Source organism: Lissotriton vulgaris, chromosome 2_1 (genome assembly GCF_964263255.1).
Source record: "Lissotriton vulgaris chromosome 2_1, aLisVul1.2, whole genome shotgun sequence".
Taxonomy (NCBI): Eukaryota; Metazoa; Chordata; class Amphibia; order Caudata; family Salamandridae; genus Lissotriton; species Lissotriton vulgaris.
The window spans coordinates 1,761,687,173-1,761,706,008 of NC_141687.1; the positions used below are offsets into that span (position 1 = coordinate 1,761,687,173).

The 18,836-nt window shown below is 48.5% G+C and overlaps 1 protein-coding gene across 1 annotated transcript in view; it reads right to left on the reverse strand.

Moving 5' to 3' along the window:
* The window catches only part of LOC147733253 (choline kinase alpha-like), a 137,069-nt gene that overhangs the window by 47,537 nt on the left and 70,696 nt on the right, over positions 1 to 18,836 (reverse strand). The window contains exons 8-9 of the mRNA XM_086957815.1: positions 14,896 to 14,983; positions 865 to 973 (exon numbers count right to left, since the gene is read on the reverse strand). Of these exons, the coding sequence (XP_086813941.1) occupies positions 865 to 973; positions 14,896 to 14,983 (197 nt within the window). The remainder of the gene's footprint in view (positions 1 to 864; positions 974 to 14,895; positions 14,984 to 18,836) is intronic.

Genomic DNA, 18,836 nt, shown 5'->3' on the forward strand with positions numbered 1-18,836 from the left:
TTGAAGGACCGTGTAGTTTCATACGCATTCACAATTCTCTTGAATGGTTCTGCTGCGAGAGCCCGCTTGAACCTTTTGGATTCCTGGTAGATGCACCGCGTGATCCTGAGATTTCTGGAAATTAACCATTTCCAGGTTCTTTGCGCCTCCAGGGACAGAGGTCTGGATCTCGTCCCTCCATTCTTGAGATAATGCATGGATTATGTATTGCCTGTTTTAACATGAAAAGAGTTAGTCTTGAAGGCCGGGAGGAAAGCCTTCAAAGCTTGGTGCACTGCTTTCAACTCCAGTAGGTTAATATGGAGACCACATGCTGTGAATCTTAAGTGGTCCATGTGAACACCCAGGGAATGAGAATTTGTATCGCCCGACGCCCTGGGCATGAGAATTTGTGTTGTGGACAAGAAGTTTTATTGTCTACTTAGTCCTCCGGACAAGTAGACATTCACTCTTGCCCTTGGGCACCTAATAAAGTCACAAGCAAGTTATTCCAGATTGAAGGCTGAAATTGTATTAAATGCGCCTGTTTTATAGGCGATTAGGGTAACCAAGCTAAGCTTGGCTGCAGCTGTGAGCATGTTCATGTTCACTGATAATCAGAGAGTGAGCGAAGCCAGCTCCCATACTAATATGGTCCCAGTTGCTAAAATTGTTGCTGTTTCTTTGAACGTTAAGGCTACCAGACAAAACTATACTCTACTATATTACTTATTCGGACTTGCATCTTGAATATGAATAAACATTTCAATGTTCAACAGATTGCATCCTTGCCACACCTAAAACAGACTGAGTGCACAACCAAAGAAACCTAATACAGGAAGAGTTGTATGAAGAATTAATGAATATTAAAAGCGGTCCACATACCTGTTGCTTCTTGTTGGGGTACCGTGCAAAATTTGCTTTGAAAAATGGATATTTCTCATAGGTGTAGTCATAGATCCATTCACAGAAATGATTTCCTATGTCAAATCCCCTAGAAAGAGAACAATGTGGTATCACAAATTAAATGTTAGAATAAGAAACAAACATGTTGCCTACTCAGTGTCTCCAACAATCAATAGTTGCAGTTGAATGGTAGCTAGAGGGAACATATATTCTAGCAATATATTTTCTATGGTGTTTATTTTTTTATGACTACCAAACTAGACAAATAAGCATTGGTGTCTTGAGAAGAATCTGGAGCCCAATACCCAATGTCCAGGTGGTTCTCCTCTCAAATCAGGGAACCTCCATCTGCGAACACATCAACACAGCTTATTAGGAGCTTGTTAGCCATAAAGATTGAATAAAGCAAATCCTCCTATCAACTCAGATATTGGCCCTTACTGTCTACCTAATTCTGAAACCTTCAAATAGTGGATCACTGTAGCAAACCCATCTTTTTCAAGTGTGACCGTAAGTTTGATTTTTGCAGACAAGACTTCCTGATGTTTCTGAAGTATGGGTAGTGTGGAATTATCAAAAATCCTCAAAGCAAGTTTTCTTTAAGTCAGCGCACTATAACTGCATACAAACTGTGTAAAAGTCAACTCACATGTGACCAAAAACATGAGCTGAGAAGCAGCCACATGGAACTGCAGGCCAGGCCTTGGTACTGGGATACCAGAAAATACTTTTTTAGGATTCTAAATAGTAAACCTGAAATTAGGTAAGTGAGGTGCCGTGTGTCTTTTAATAGTTCCAGCAGCAAAATGTCTTAAAACATACAAACTGTATGCACTGGTTTGCTAAAAGAGTAACATGGGCCACCATATCAGCAAAGCTACAACACTTTAAACATATGTAAACTTGTGTGGTTTCAAACCCCCTTCAAAGTTTCAAAGGTTCTTTAACCTTTGACTTGGAAAAGAATGGGTTTGCTGCATATAAACAACTGCCAAAACTAAAGTAAACTATCAACATGGATGTTTAATTTATGTATCACAAGAATAACATTTGAAGAAGTGGTTATATTTCTGCTTAAGTAACAAAAATTGCGGGGGCGTGGCTAAGCAAGCCACGATGGCGGCTGTGTCTTGCTGAGGCTCCGCGATCGGGCTGGCATCCTGCCCATTACCTGTGATCGCCGGGAGCCTCAGCTTCCACACATGTCCTCTATGCTGACCTGGGGCATCCCCCAAACGACCTTCGGGAGCAACTGACGGACAGCGCGCCCTGGAGGGTCTTCTCCAGAAGCCGAGCGCCGATTTGAAAATGGCGGGCGCAGCCCCGTCTCCCGGGCGCGGAACCCGCTAAGAGCCGACACCTTCAGCGACGGCCGCAGCAGATACTGCCAGCTGGCGGCAGTGAGAAATCCCGGGGATACTGTGGGTCCGACCCTCGAGGGCCCACCTTGAACGACGATCGGGTCCACCCCTGCACCTCCGGTGCACAAGATGGCGGCCGCCTGCACCTAGGCTCCGCAACCCCGACGCCTACACTGCATCGGAGGCCGGATCAGGCCGTGATATCGACCGACCCGCCGCAGCGGACCACGAAAGGCCGGCGGACGTGCCGCCCGAGCGGGGCTGTGCCTCCGGGGGCCCGCAACACTACACTCCTCGAGGGCGGTGAGTGCCCCCCCCCGGAGCCCCGACACCGATGCCTGGCGGGACCCCCCCCCACCTATACGAGGCCCTGCAGGGGTGCGCAGCCCACATAGCCACCGGACGGAGGGACCCGGTACAGTCTGCGCTGGGAGCTGGGTGGAGAGCCCGAGTGCCTGACCCTAACATGGCGCCCACGGAGGCCTAGGCGCCGGGAACGCTACGAACCTCGCCCCCCCCGGGCCGCTACCACCTGCACCAGCCGGCCGGACTCTGACTCTGTGATATACATCAGCGAGGGACAGGGCGCTCCCGCGACCTCCTGGCACCGGGCACTACCGGCCCTGACGAACCACCTCTGACACCCCGGACCGATGGGGAGCCCCACTTAGAACCCTTGGGGCCCCACGTGGGGACGCGGCGCGCACCGCCGGCTGGCCTGGGGACCTGGGGTGCTCCCACTACCCTGCACCGTTCGGCGGACCCGAACGCCTGACCCTAAGGTGGCGCCCACAGAGGCCTGGACCTCGAGATCAGCGCGAGCCTCGCTGTAGGAGTGGGGGAGAAGCTCGAGGCACTACCGGTGGCTGCCCGCCGCCTGAACCCCCCTTGGATTCCCAACACCTGACCTCTGGCCCCCCCGGACGGTATTGACGCTGCGCCACACACCGGGGGGTGGCCCGCAAGACCCTCTGACACCAAGGCTGTTGACCCCAGCAGCCGCGGGCCACATCTGGCGCCTTGGACTAGTGGAGGCCCCCTGAAACGGAGGGGAGTTGTCCTGAACCCGGAGGGGACAAGGGGGGACCGGCTGATACTAGCCTGCCTCTGGCCCAGCTGCGTCTGCTGTCCCCGGAGTGCGCGAGGGCCCGGTGGCCCACTCCACGACAACTATGGGGAAACCAAAGGCTCCGCAGGCGACGTCTGTCCCTGAAACGGCCATTGAAAAGATGCCTCACACCAGGATGTGGACGCAAGCCAATGCGTCGCAAACGGACCCTACACTGACGGCGAAATTGGACCAGGTGTTGGCGGCGATCGAAATGTCTCGCCTGTCAATGGAGGAGAGGTTGGGCGTCCTGACGACGGACATCAGCTTGATCCGCGACGAACACCGTAAGCTGGCGGACAGGGTGAAGGAGGGTGAACGAACAGTGACCGAGTTACAACCAGTGGTGAGAATGCAAGAGGAAGACATGAGAGAGGTCCTGCGTCGTGTGGAGGCCCTAGAAGAACGCACGGTGGACTTAGAGGGACGCTCGAGAAGATGCAACATCCGCGTTTTGGGCCTACCGGAGGGGATTGAAAATTCGGATCCTCTGACCTATATGGAATCCTGGACCAGATCATTCACCCCGGGGAGCGAGAGATCGCCGTACTTCTCCATCGAAAGGGCCCACAGAGTCCCGGCCCGGGAACCCAAACCCGGCCTCCCTCCACGGCCCATGCTGGCTAAATTCCTGCATTTCCGAGACCGAGACGCGGTACTCCGAGCGGCCCGAACAGCGGGCCCTCCTGCAGGTAGAGGATCAACATGTTATGGTGTTCCCGGACTACGCCAGGGAGGTCCAGCAGCGGCGATCCACCTTTCTGGAGATCAAGAGGCGCCTTCGTGCCAACGACCTGCAGTATTCCTTGCTGTTCCCAGCCCGCCTTAAAGTGCTGCACAATGGGAAAGCCCTATTCTTCACTACGGCGGCGGAGGCACAGGATTGGACTGAACTACACTGCCCACTGATCCCTAAACCTGGACCCCAGAGGCCCCGCAACAACGACTCCAGGCGATCTAGAAGACGGGGTGCGAGCCGTGCCCGGTCTGGCCGCCCCAAAAGCCAGACGTCCTCCCCCACAGGGTCACCCGACCTCGCGCAGATCATGAAAGAGCGACGAGATGCCCTGCGGGCAGTAGCCGACCTTCACACGTCACCCCCAGCGTCGGACCTGGAGAGTCACCCACACCTGTTCACCCCAGAGAAAGACCGTGACAGCGATGGAACGATGTCGGGATTTGGCCCGATCTCTTCCCCACTTGTGGCGGCACCTGTACTGGACGCTACCCTGGCCGACCAACCTAACACCTCCTCATGAACAATGAACTGTCGATTTCTGTATCCTTCTAATGATTACCCGCTGTATTGCGCGATGTCTAGGTGCCTAGACTGCTTTGCCTGATTATTGAATGCGCTCCCGCGCGATGGACTCTTCTCCTGCAAGAGCCCGACCCGCGCACAGGCCCAGCAGCGACACATGCCACCACCCCCGCAGTTCACTGTTGTGTTTCTCCCCTAGTGGGATACTAGTTTGGATATGCCACCTTTGGTGCTGTATCCCCAGTATTGGGACTGTTGCCCACCCAAGGTTTTACTAGTTGTTACTCCCCCTAGTCCCTCCCCTACGATTGTGGAAGCTTGGCGCGCAGGAACACACGTGACAAATACATGCTGGCGACCCTCGGGTACTACAGGGGGGCCCTCATCCCTACCAAGACACCCCAGGAATGGCAGTTCCACGCTCAGACATTAATGTCCTCACTCTGAATGTACGAGGCCTACATACGCCCAGCAAACGATACTCTGTGTACGCTTACATTAGACGCATGTCAGCCAATATTGCACTCCTACAGGAGACTCACATAAACGCTACCGAACTCACTCGCCTGCAATCTAAATGGCGTGGGACCCTCTGTGCCACGCAATACTCAGCGTTTGCGCGCGGCGCATTGATCTGGGTTAGGCCGGGTACTCCCTTTCGGGTGCTCCGACGGGTGGTGGACAAAGAGGGCAGATATGCGCTTCTAGAGGGAATACTGGACGGACAGAGTATACTCCTGGGCAGCATTTATGCGCCTAACACAGACCAAGATAAGTTCTGGGATCACCTCACGGGCGTTTTGGCCCAGTTCACCACAGTCCCATGGGTATTGGGAGGCGACTTTAACTGCACACTGGACCCCACCCTGGACCGCTCACATCCTCCTCCCGCACATTCCCCGGCCCCCCGGCAGGCAGAACTATTTAGGACCTGGGTCACACACTGGGCGCTCACTGACGCATGGCGACACCTCCACCCACTGGCTCGCATTTACTCCTTCCACTCGATCCCACACAACCTCCGGGTCCGCCTGGACCGCTTCCTCTGTTCTGCACCGATTCTCCCTATGATCACGTCTACGGACTACCTAGGCCGGATCCTCTCGGATCACGACGCTCACATTATACGTCTCACCTGGCGCCCACCCCACCCACCGGTCCCCACCTGGCGCCTCCCTCGGGATTGCCTGACCGACCCAGTATTCAGAGACGCGCATAAAACTAGCATACAAGACTACTTTACACATAATGCGAGCACGGCGTCGTCGGTATTAGTGGAGTGGGACGCGTTTAAGGTGGTGGCTAGAGGAGAATGCATCAAACAGGTGGTGGGGGTACGCCGCACCCTAGAGCAGACACTCCTGACCTCGGAGCAGACTTTGGCCGCACTCACCAAACGGCTGGACGACTCGGAGGAGCACGCTGTGCTCACGGCTGAGGCTAAGACAGAATACCAGGCCGCCTGCGCTGATCTCCGGAAGTATAACTTTAGGGCTTACGCCTCTAGGATGCATAAGGACAGGGACAAAACGGGGGCGCTACTGGCTTGGATGGCGAGGCAGGACACTGAAATTAAGCCAATCACGGATATTGTCAACCCAGACGGTGTGCTGGTGCGCTCACAAGCCGAGATTCTCCTAGCGTTCCAGCGTCATTATACACAAGTGTACGGGACCCCGACCCAATACTCCCCAGCCTCAGTGGACAATTTTCTAGACCCTCTGACCCTTCCCACAATATTGGACGCCGATAAACGCTCCCTCGACGCCAAGATTGCCCCGTCTGACATCACCCAGGCAATACGAGCCATGTCTCGTAATAAAGCACCGGGGCTGGACGGCTTCCCACTGGAATACTACTCGACATTCTCTCCCCTGGTGGCCCCTCGTCTGTCGCGGGTGTTCGGGGCGTCTCTTCATCTCGGCAGGCTGCCCCAGTCACTACGGGAGTCCGTGATCGTCACCTTTCCCAAGCCCCACAGAGACCCACTCCATATGGGGTCGTATCGCCCCATCACGCTCCTGTCGGCCGACTGCAAGATACTGGGGAAAATCCTGGCGGACCGATATGCGCAGATCATTCGCCCATTGGTCCACCCCGACCAATGCGGCTTCGTGCCGGGCAGAAACACCTCCCAGAATCTCCGTAGAGTCTTCCATGTTCAGGATCAGGTGCGGGATCGTTTTCCTCGCGCCGCCTGTCTCATTATGGACCTCGAAAAGGCATTCGACACCCTTACATGGCCCTACCTCTTCTCTGTCCTGCGGCGCCTTAATATCGGCCCGACGCTCATGGCATACACACGCCTCCTGTATACCGATCTCACCACTCGAGTTCGGATCGGGAAACGTATATCACCAGCGTTCGGGGTTCGGCGGGGCACAAGACAAGGGTGCCCCCTGTCGCCGCTCTTATTCGCGTTGGCGGTCGAACCGCTGGCCGTTCGGCTACGCCTGGAGGGGGTGGACTGGGGCATTCCCCTCGCGGACGACATGCATTGCGTGTCCATGTACGCGGACGATCTCCTTATATACGTCAGGGACATCGAAGCGGACCTGGCCCCCATAGGAGCGACATTGGTTGACTTTGTAGACGCCTCGGGCCTACAGGTGAACTGGGACAAGTCCACAGTTTACCCCCTACACCCGGGCCTACCCCCCCGGGAGGTCGAGCTCGGTCCGCACAAACTCTCGTGGTCCGCGGAGGCTCCCCGGTGGCTTGTACCACTCTCCGGCGGCCATGTTTGAAGGTAATCACCGCGCAGTGCTCGCTAGCCTGCGCCCGACTGTCGCCTTCTGGAATAAACTCCCCCTAGCCCCGATAGGACGGATAGCCCTTGCTAAAATGGTGATGCTTCCCCGGCTCCTTTACCACTTCACAAACTTACCGGTTATACCGCCCAGGTCCTTCTTCCGCGCTGTCGATTCCCTCCTGGGTACCCTTATCTGGGGCGAGGGCCGACACCGGGTCGCCCTGAAAACCCTCCAGCTTCCCACAGCGCAGGGTGGACTCGGGGCTCCATCCTTTGAGGCGTATTTCCTCGCGGCACAACTCCAATGGCTGTCTTACTGGACAGCGGACCGCTACCCTCAGGAAACGGTCACTTCGGCCGGCAGAGTCGCAACCCCAGAACTCACCCGTCTCCTCCTCCCGGGCACCAAGCCTCGGCGCACATACCCCCTTCAAGTGGCAATAGCGCGCCGGTGCATGATGCGAATCCACCGGCTGTCCCCCAGTAGGCCTCCGTACTCCCCGCTACTACCACTGATAGGCAGCCCCAGGCAGGACTCCTACTTCACCGCTCCACTGTTCACCGAGTGGTCACTCTGTGGCATCACGGATCTAGAATCGCTCTTCGAGGAAGGCCAACTAAAATCGCTGGACCGCCTGACCGCTGAATACGGACTCCCCCCAGGCCAATTCCTCAGATACAGACAGCTACTCGATGGATATCGGCCCCATTTTAATCTCTGCACTGGCGAGCCAGACACGCATCCAGTAATACACACAATCCTACACATGGGGGTGGGACGCCACTTAATCACTTGGTTGTATAAATCTATCCGGGAACTCTCACATGCTCCCCTTACGAATTTGAGAGCCACATGGGAGGAGGATATAGGTCGCGCACTACACGATTCTGAATGGACTAAAGCCCTGGAAGCCCCAAAACGCGTCTCTAGGAACGCCCGCTTCAAAAACATTCAATACTACATCCTACACAGGGCATACCTCACCCCAGCGCGACTACAGAAGTTCTATCCCTCCACACCATTCCTCTGCCCCAGATGCTGCTCCCCTACGGCGGATTTTCGGCACATGTTCTGGAGTTGCCCCAGCCTTCACCCCTTTTGGCGGGCGGTACACGACACACTAGCGGACCTTACGGGTCTCACTACACTAGCCACCTGGGAGTCCAGTGCACTAGGCATCTTTCATGTCCCCAGGGGAGACCCAGTCTGTAAACGCTTTGTGTCATTAGCACTCCTGTTGGCAAACAGGTGTATAGCCATGCGCTGGCGTTCCCCGGAGGGTCCCTCTGTGGCGGCATGGAAGGGTGCGGTCGGTAAATGGGCGGCGGCGGAAGAGGATGCCCTTAGAGAGGAAGAAGCCAGGGGCGCGCGTAAAATTCCCTTGTCCATGGAATGGGCCATGCTCCTCCACAGCTTCCGACAATCCGCGCATGCAGAAGACCAACCTACTCCACCCCTCCCCCCCACTCAAGAGAATCCATGACCTCCACATGGTAGCAAACATCCCGGGACCGTCTCCCGGAACCCTCTCCGTCCTGCACAAACTCTCGTATGCCACGCCACCCACCTCGATGCCCGCATCCCTGGGGGGTACTCATCCCCTGCTCGCCCCTCCTCCCCCCCCCCCCCTCCCATGGGGCACAGACCCCCTAGCCCCGAGGCCCCCCCCCTGACACCCGTCGCCAGTATCCCCCTGATTAGACCCTGTTAGCGCCCACATACTTCCCACCCACGGTTTTTGTCCCCCTGGTTCTCAGGTGCCACCACTACATAGACAGTACAGGCCTTGATCCTGCGCATTCAAGGCGGGATCCAACATACTGGCTACTGTCCACCGCCCTATCGGCGATATAGATTTACTGTTTCCCGGCCAGCGGACATGTTTGTACGATCTACACTGATTGTTTGAGAAAATGTGTGTTTGCACCAGTTATATAGATTCTAGAAAACGTTGCACGCTTAGCTGTTCGTGGCTGAATGTTGAGGCCACGTCAGCAGATCAATTGCACTGTACCTATATACTTTGATGCAACAATAAAATAAATTTCAGCAAAAAAAAAAAAAAGTAACAAAAATTGCTGTGATGGCTGGGATCCTGACAGTTCAGCAGTATGTATTACTCTCACACCTCCCTCCAACCTGGCTCGAAAAGGTGTGAGGAGATATTAAGTTGGAAGCAGATCTAAAGCTCCCCAGGACAAAATATTTCCTGAGCTTCAGATTTCTCCTGTTTGACATCAAAACAAAATCAGAATGCTCAAAGGACTGAGTTTGCAACTGCCTTGGTTTGTCAACTTCTGATGGATGATCTTGGACATATCAAAAGGTCAGCATTCACAAACAGCATTTGGTCTCTTGCTTAGCAACTAGACTTCAAATTAGAACAACCACACTGGATACATTTGAAACTATGAGGTTTAACAAACAACCAGGAGCCTCACTATGAGCGGAACAGGACAGTAAAGTCCTGAAGTTTGTGCATTTCAATTTGACTTTGTACAGAAAGTCAGCTACTTTTAGGCTGTCCGCATCCCCGGCATCTTGAGATAACCAGTGTGCAGATCTCTAAATTGGGACAGTTTTAGATGGGGAAAGGTGTCTAATCCACAGAATGAGGAGCTGGGAGATTTGGTGAGGAACATGCAGTTAACAGTATCCACCAGAAAGATCATTGCTAAAAAGGTAAGTAACTTGTTCTTTTGAAGGATTGTTCAGATCACAGTTTCCTCACCAAGTAAATAGATGCCATATCAGTACCTCCAAAGTTAGTGAGTCTGTAAACTGGTGCAGACCAAAAGTCCTGCAGGGCCGAGTGGGCAAAATACTTCTATCGACAGACCTGACTGTTATGATAGTAGTGCTTTGTGACTGTATGAACCAAAGCCCACATTGCCATCTGATAAATGTCCCAGACAGGCCCTCCGCATGCAAACGCAATAACAACAACTTTTCTTCTGGTTGAATGAGCGGTATGTAACTGTTACCACAGATTTTTTAGCACGCATTACCGTTACCACGGATCCATTACCACGCAGGATCCATTACCACGGATACCTTTACCACGCATTTTTTTACAACGCAGGTACTATTACAACGCATACCAGTTTAGGTAAGTTTAAAGGTAAGTATTGGGGTATTGGGTTTGGGTTTTGGGGTACAGGGGTATTTTTAGGTTTTAGGGCTGGGTTTGGGGGTACAGGGGTATTTTTAGGTTTTAGGGCTGGGTTTGGGTTTTGGGGTACAGGGGTATTTTTAGGTTTTAGGGTTGGGTTACAGGGGTATTTTTAGGTTTTAGGGCTGGGTTTGGGTTTTGGGGTACAGGGGTATTTTTAGGTTTTAGGGCTGGGTTTGGGTTTTGGGGTACAGGGGTATTTTTAGGTTTTAGGGCTGGGTTTGGGTTTTGGGGTACAGGGGTATTTTTAGGTTTTAGGGTTGGGTTTGGGTTTTGGGGTACAGGGGTATTTTTAGGTTTTAGGGCTGGGTTGGGTTACAGGGGTATTTTTTTCGGTTTTAGGGCTGGGTTTGGGTTTTGGGGGACAGGGGTATTTTTAGGTTTCAGGGCTGGGTTTGGGTTTTGGGGTACTTTTAGGTTTCAGGGCTGGGTTTGGGATTTGGGGTACAGGGGTATTTTTAGGTTTTAGGGCTGGGTATGGGTTTTGGGGTACAGGGGTATTTTTAATATATATTTTAAAAAATTACAATTAAAAATAATGTCATTAAAAAAATTATTTAATGATTAAATAATGAATAATTAAATTAAATATTTTAAAAATAATTATTTAAAATATAATAATGAATAATTAAATATTACCAAAATATATTTTTTTTAAATATATATACTTACCTATACTTACGTTGTAATGGTATGCGTTGTAATAGTATGTGTGTTGTAGTGTATTGCGTTGTAAGGGTATCCGTTGTAACATGACCTGCTTTGTAAAAAATCTGTGGTAATGGTATGCGTGCTAAAAGTACGCGTGGTAACGTCATATATCCGAATGAGCGTGTAATTGAATGAGCTGTAAGCCTTCTGTGGGCTGTTTTTTAACGAGTGTGTAGCAAAACGTTATGTAGAGAACAATCCATCATGAGATGGTCCATTTGTGTACTGCCTTGCCCTTTTTTACCCCAGAGAACATAACAAAGACGACTGTTCACCCGATGCTCTCTGGTGCGATCATAAAAAGCTTAGTGTCCTTTTAATGTTCGAATGATGAAGACTTCTCCTCAGAGGGTTTGGTTGGAGCAAAGAACACCAGAGTATAACCTAGCATACATGAAATTGCAAGATAAGAACCAAGGATTCTCAACAACAAATTATCAGTGAAAAATGTTGTGTAAAGAGGGTTAACGGTACAGGCTTGCAGCTCGCTCTCAAATTACCTACTATTTTAGTGATAAGGAAGACTATGTTCAATGTCAAAAGTCTCAACTGACAACTATGCAGCAGATCAAAATGTACGAACATTAAAAAAGTGAGTACTAAATTCAAGTCTTATTGAGCCATCACAAAGGGTTTGGTGGAAAATAAATATGGCACACCTTTGACAAATCTCACATGCAACAAATATTCTTTTACAACACCCAAAGCAAATTCTTGTTGGGCCAGAAACAAAATGAACGACCAAACCTCAGACAAATTAGCTTGTAGTGGGTCAGACTATCGAGTGTAGCACCAAGCCACAAATATGTCCCAACGACTGACATAGATCAATTTTGTAGAGGACAACTTCAGAAGTAATGTCAAAAGAGGTCAACTGCCAAACTCCAAGCATGCAGCTAAAAATTGTGCAGGCCTGGGTACAGCACCCCATCCTGCATCTGCAACAGAAGATCCTCCTGAAGTGGCAGCTTGATCGAAGGGCAGAGGTCATGCCCAGGAGTTTTGGGTCCCATTCTTTCCTGGCCAAATTCAGGGCCACTAGAATGATTCAGGCCCGGTCGTTCCTGAACTTCAGAACTAGTGGCAGGAATGGAAGCAGAAGAAAGGCATGCAGGTGTCCAGAGCTCTACTCCAAGCAGAGTCTGATTTTCGGTGAGCTTCTTAGGAACTCCAAAATGCAAAAGTGCAGACATTGCTGTGCTCACTGTGACTATTCCGGGGGAAAGGCATGAAACTGTACTGTATCCAGAACAGTTCTGATCAACTTGAGCATCTGCAAAGAGTCACACGTGACTTTGGTGTATTGATAATGAACTCCAATAAGGTTAGGTTACCAATCATGTGGAGGTGGTAGATGACAGCCTGGGGCAATCCTGCCTTCAGCAGTCAGCCGTCGCGATGGGGAAGCCTCTGAAGGTGCACTGGGACCTCTTCCAACACTTTCGTGAACATCAGAGGGCACTGGTTAAGCCAAAGGGGAATGCAAACTAAAAATGCTCCTTGCCCACGATGTACTTCATGTAGCACCTGTGACGAAGACATAGAGATGGCACATCCTGCAGATCTAATGCCACCATCCAATCACGGAGGTCTACGGCAGACCGGATCTGTGCTAGTGTGAGCATACTGGATTTGTCCTTCCTCCAAAGGCTTTGAAAGGGCAAAGTTCTAAAATAGGACCAAGGACTCTGTCCTTGGTCACAAGGAAGTAGCAGGAGTAACACCAGTACCTACCGCTGAGACCGAAACCCTCTCTATGGCCCCTTTGGCCAAAAGGGCCTAAATTGCTATTGCAAGAAGGACAGGTTGTTGTCCACCACCAACTGTGTTGGTGGTGGAAGGTGTGAGGGTAGAGAGAAACTGAAAACAGTGCAGCCCCAATGTACAGTTTGGAGGACACATAGCAGGGACAACTAATGTAGTTTTGTGGCTGCGGATGCTAGAGGCGCGGGTGACTGAGCTGCACATTGTTGTTGGTGCCCTGGAGGTTGTCTGTGTGCTGAGACCTCAGCCATGAAACGGGTGAAAGGCCTTCCGCATTGGCAGAGGTGAAACTGAAACCCCTACCATAGCCACAGATGTGGTGAAATGTGCTAATGGGGGCTGAGAGACAAATGTGATTGTCCCTGCGCTCTTTAAAGCATTTTATGCTGAATCTCCCTCGTCGCCAAAAAGGCAAGATCAAATGGCATTAGGGATGCTTGTACATCCCCGGAGTAGCCCATAAACCTCGTCCATGCGTGGCTTTAAACTGGTACCAGTCTCAAGACCAAAGAAAGTTGGCATTCACTGATATCAGGGCCAGCCTACGATTGCCAAAGGTTGCTTTGACTAATGATCAGGTGGGTTGGTAGTGGAAGGCGTTTGGATTTACCTTACTGGTAGGGGCCTGCATTGCCAAGCTCTGGCCTAAGATCTTGCATAAGAAAAGCTGGGTATATTGCCACTGGCCAAAGCGGTGAGCAACTGGATGACTAACCAAAGGTCCTGAACATGGTTTTGCCCAAATGACCGACGGGATATCAACAAGAGCCTCAATAAATAGTGATAAGTTTGTGTTTTTGATTTGTACGGCGCATGGATGCTGGAGATGAGGCGCCTGAGAGCTAGGAAAAAGTCTTCATTTGGTTGCGGAGAGCAGAAGCTATTAAAATAGGTACGTTTTCAATCGCTTTCAAAAATCAGGTGGAATCTGGTGAAAATGAAGTGGAAGACTTTCCAGAGTTAGTCGGTCAGATATCTGAAAGAGAATCCCTTCTTGCCTGGGTCACTTTATTTTGATCAAGAAACTGCATTTTTCTTTCTGTGATGAGGACTATTATGGCAACTGTCATCGGTTTGAGGATTATGCAAATAGCATTTACCTGGGCCTCCCAAACTGTGATATTGCAAGATGACAACTGCTTCAGAATGCAGCAGCAATGGCAGATATTCAAGATCCCTCACAGATCACACACCTCTTTTGAAACTACTTCACTGGTTAAGCACTGGTGAAGCAGTGTATTTAATTTCAAATTAGCTGCTTAGTTTAAGGCTTTGGATGGGATGGTCCCCAAATTTCTTGACCAATCGGGTGGTGAGATATGCTTCGCAGAGGGAACCCCACTCGTCTATAGCTAATCTCCTGGTGATGACGAGATTTGCATCCATGAGTTCGAGGTCGCAGGTTATCAGTGATAGCCCAGACTGCATGGAACTCCCTCACACTGAATATTCGATCTCTTACTAAAATAAAAAACTTCAGGACTACTTAAAAAAAAAAGACCTGGCTCTTCATAAGAAGGCATTTGATTTGCACTCTTAAGGTGAGCCTCACGCCCTAGTATATAAATCCCTCTCTCAAGGTTAGTACCATAATATCCTCGGGTGAACAAGTGCTTTGCAAATATCAGATAGCATAACATATAAATTAGTAACCTATGTAGAGAGCAACAAAATATCAGTATGCTGCAAGGGCTATCCAACAATCGAATTTGGGTTGTGATGACTCCTACTTTCCAAGTTATCAAGCCCAAACATGAAAGGCTTGGCTAAGGATAATACACAGTAAACCACATTATTAGTGACATGACCAATGTTGCTTTTTTGTAAACCGTCATCTACTAAAGATATTGCAACAGTAGATATTAATCAAAAAATCATACCTATAATTGTAGCTGCTATATTCAAAGTCAATCAACATCAGTTTTTGTTTGGGCGAATTTTCCCGACCATCAAGGAGTAAAATGTTGCCTGAAAGAAGTAAGCAGGATAAATAAAAGTTAGAAAGGAGGGTTAAACATAAAACGAACATGCTTGTTTGAGGATGTTAAGGTGTCCGATACAATTCAGAAAAGGAAACATGACTTTCCTGTTGAGACTTTGGGACTCTCAAGTCCTTGATCTCCTTAACATATTTGGAATCATCTGTGGTTACAGACAGCACCAAATATTTCTTGCAAAGTAGAAAGCTACCCTTTCAAAAATCCTCAATGGCACCACAGTGCATCTCATGTAGGCGTTCCTTGAAACGAAAAGGCAGGAGTGAACCTCTTGGTTTCTTTTTTGGGAACAGCTTTGAATAATTCCTGTATCAAGTAGTCCAAATTGATGGGCTCAGTCCACTCAAGTAAAATCTGGAGAGAGGAACCAAACACTGAATTTTATGCCCATTATGCATGCTATCTAGTACCCATCTGTTATTCACTCTGCAAACTATCAAGCACTCATCTGTCATTTGCTATCCTCTGTCATGCCCTGAGATAGTCCTACCAAATGTCTTGCAGACTGCCTCCGATTTAAGAGGGTTTTAGGTGCTAGAATTACTTATCTGGTTCTGCAGGCGGTCAATTGCAACAGAGATCATAAAGACACTGGGGAAGGTTTACCTATTTATCAGCATTGGATCCAACGGGAGAAGACCCAGTGACTAGTAGATTCACACTATTTTGCTGAGCTTGTGATGATGAATAACCGAGACTGAGGAAGTATGTGTACCACACAGAGAATAAAGTGGTTGGTCATGCCACCTGCTCAACTGGTTAACAAGCTAGGTACAGAATAGAATAGCCATTTCTGGCTGGTGTCGGGTGTGTAAAGTGAGACCTGCGAGGGAAGTCAAATGGGGGTGCAAACTACAATTGCAATCAAATATCTGCGTCATCAGCAAGGCATAATAAAAGTGGTGTTTGCACAAGTCACTGCAGGTAAAACGATTAGGAAACAACAGTCCAATCTGCTTTGGTAAAACTGACTGCAACTTGTGAACACTGGCTTTGCTGAGGTTTTTTTTCCTCATTTCATTTATTCAAAGTGCTGCCAGTTTGTAAGGAATATTTCCCTTTACATAATTAGCCCAACATGGAGGCGGATATCGCAAGACTAATCAAGCAGCATTTGCTTCAACTGCACCTTAGTGGGTCAGTTACTCTTCCTCACACCTTCTGTCCATGATCTCCTTTCTCTAGCCGCCACAACCTAAAGTTGCCAGTTAAGTAACACTCAATACTGGTCTACCGCTATCCTAAACTCTTAAATCTCTCCTCTGCTCCCTGGGCATGCAGGTAAAGGGCAGAGAGGGCTAAGGGCTTAAAGGATAAGAGCAGAGAGGTCAAGGACATCCCTTCCTATTAAAGCCTGGGCTAAAGCGGACAGTCTACATATCCTTAGACTTGATGTCCTCCTCTAATAACTTTCATGTTCTTTCCACAAGTAAAGTTAACAAGTTACATTCACCAAGCCTAAAAGCACCCACTTCCATGTGTTGCTAATGTACAGCTCTTGGCTGGACTTGATAGTTTTCAGGTGCCTATTTCTACTGGCTGTTTTTCTTAAACTTCTAAGTGGACATGCTAAACATGCTACGGCTGGTTGTATAATAGCGATTCCTATGAATATGCTTATAGGCCGATCAAAAAAGCATTGAGTACAATGGGTATAAACCCCTTTTATTTGGGTTTCTCCTGAAGCTGTTGCACAATCTCTACAACTAACAAATTGAAATGCAGATTGGAACATCTTAAAAATGCTGCAAGACCAGCCATGATCGGGAGTTTAGGATGATCCTCACTATCAGAAAAGGTAAACAATCGAGTTTCTCTGAGGCACTAGTGGAAGGCACCTTTTCTAATCTCTTTAATTTACACAAGTTTCCTTTTTAATTAAATTTCCTATATGGATATCAGTTTCACCAGATGCTACACTTTTCGTACTGTTGGTCTTTAAATCACTGGAAAGCCTACCAGAAATGCAGTGTGCAAAACATCAGAATTGTACAGGATTAAACGCAGATCTGGGTAATCCACAGTAGAAGCAAATTCTTTACTTGCTTGGTGTCATGTATATGGAATGTTGACCTACTCAGATTTACAAAGTCTAAAACTATTGTTTATATTCCAAAACAAATTAGAAATACAAGTCCCTAATAGGTTTCTCACATATGAAGTTCCCACCAACAAGTATTTGAAGCGATCAACCAGCCCTTTCCCATTTAACTATAGGAGTCTTGCACATCTTTTTTTGTCTACGAGACTTATTTTATGGAGTATTATTCCTGGTATCCTTCAGACCCTTATCTTGCCTCCACCATGGTACTTCTTGAATCATACCACAAACATTCGGAGGTGCAGTTTGTGATGGACCTAGTGCTTTAACGTCTACATATTTGTTCATAGGGAGAGGCAGCCAGAGATTTTGTACAATTTGCAGAGGAAAAAGAGGAGTATGGCTGGAAACTGTGCACGAGTATGCCAACCACAACGTAGGCCATAAACTATTTTCTGAAGTTCCTAGATGACGTGTTCTTCACGGCCAAACTGTCTGAAAGGACTATATGTAGGGCTCCCGGTTTTATGATATTTATTAAACATTTCCGTCTGTATTTATCAATATTTATTTTTGGGCCATCTTATTGGTATTTTTTCATGTTTATTTTAATTTTTTGAGACTAAATGGAGACGAAAAATTGTATCTTTCAATATTTAACTCCTAAGCATGCACACTTTGATACCCGTCACGTTTTAGCTAATTAAGCAGCCAAGTATAACAAAACACTACATCCGCAGGTAAATATTAGCATTGTATACTAATATTTATTAACCTGCTTGTATTTAAGGAAATTTAATTTTTTTTACCTCTCCATGATGCCGATCTGCTGTTGGCCTAGAATTCATGAAGGATAACATGGAGGGACACACAAGCACAATTTTCTGTATTTTTCAACTTTTAAAAAGAAATACAGACTGAAAATCATTGTTTACAGACTGTATTTATTTGTGAAAAATAAATACAGACTGGAAAATCATTGTTTACGGACTGTATTTATTTCTAAAAGAAATCTGTAAAAACAGAACACGGAGCCTTTTTAAAATAAATGTGTTTATTGACGTTTTTCCAAACAAAACACATACAACACAGTAGAACAAGCCAGCAGAATATCAATCATTAAAGTAGCTTATAAAGCACAGTCTCAATAATGCACAGTTCTTATCAATGGCACATACTTAATCAGCCCACCTCCATCAGTAGGATTAATGTACATCAATAATCTAGACAATCACAGAGAGCAGCAAATCATAGCATCAGATTAATAGGATATTTCTCAGTACCTCAGAAAGGGCTTAATAACTACTTGTACATTACTCTCAGACCACATTTCGAAGGTGCTTCAACACATAGATAGAGACTAGAGGCAACAGTAGGGTTAAGTTGCATTATGGCAGTGTCACATTCTGAGTGTCTCCAATGGCTGGTGTAACATTCGATGTCAGCTGCTTTTGGAGCCATGTTAGAAATGGTTCCCATATGTCACGGGGCCTGGAAGAAGGCGGCATCAATTCCCCAAATTTACTCAATTGCGTGTGACCATAGGTGACCTCCCTAATCCACTCTTTAATGGAGGGCACCCGTCTCCTGCCACAGTGGATTGCAACTTGTCTTTTTGCAAACAGTAAGAGGAGTGCATGAAGCTTGCGCAGCTTGGGCGGTGTGTCTTTGATGTATCCCAAGAGACCAAGAACGGGGGATAGGGACTGTGATGCATCCAGGATGCAATTTATGGAGTCAGAGACTAGTAGCCAGAACTCGGCAATTCTGGGACAATCCCTTG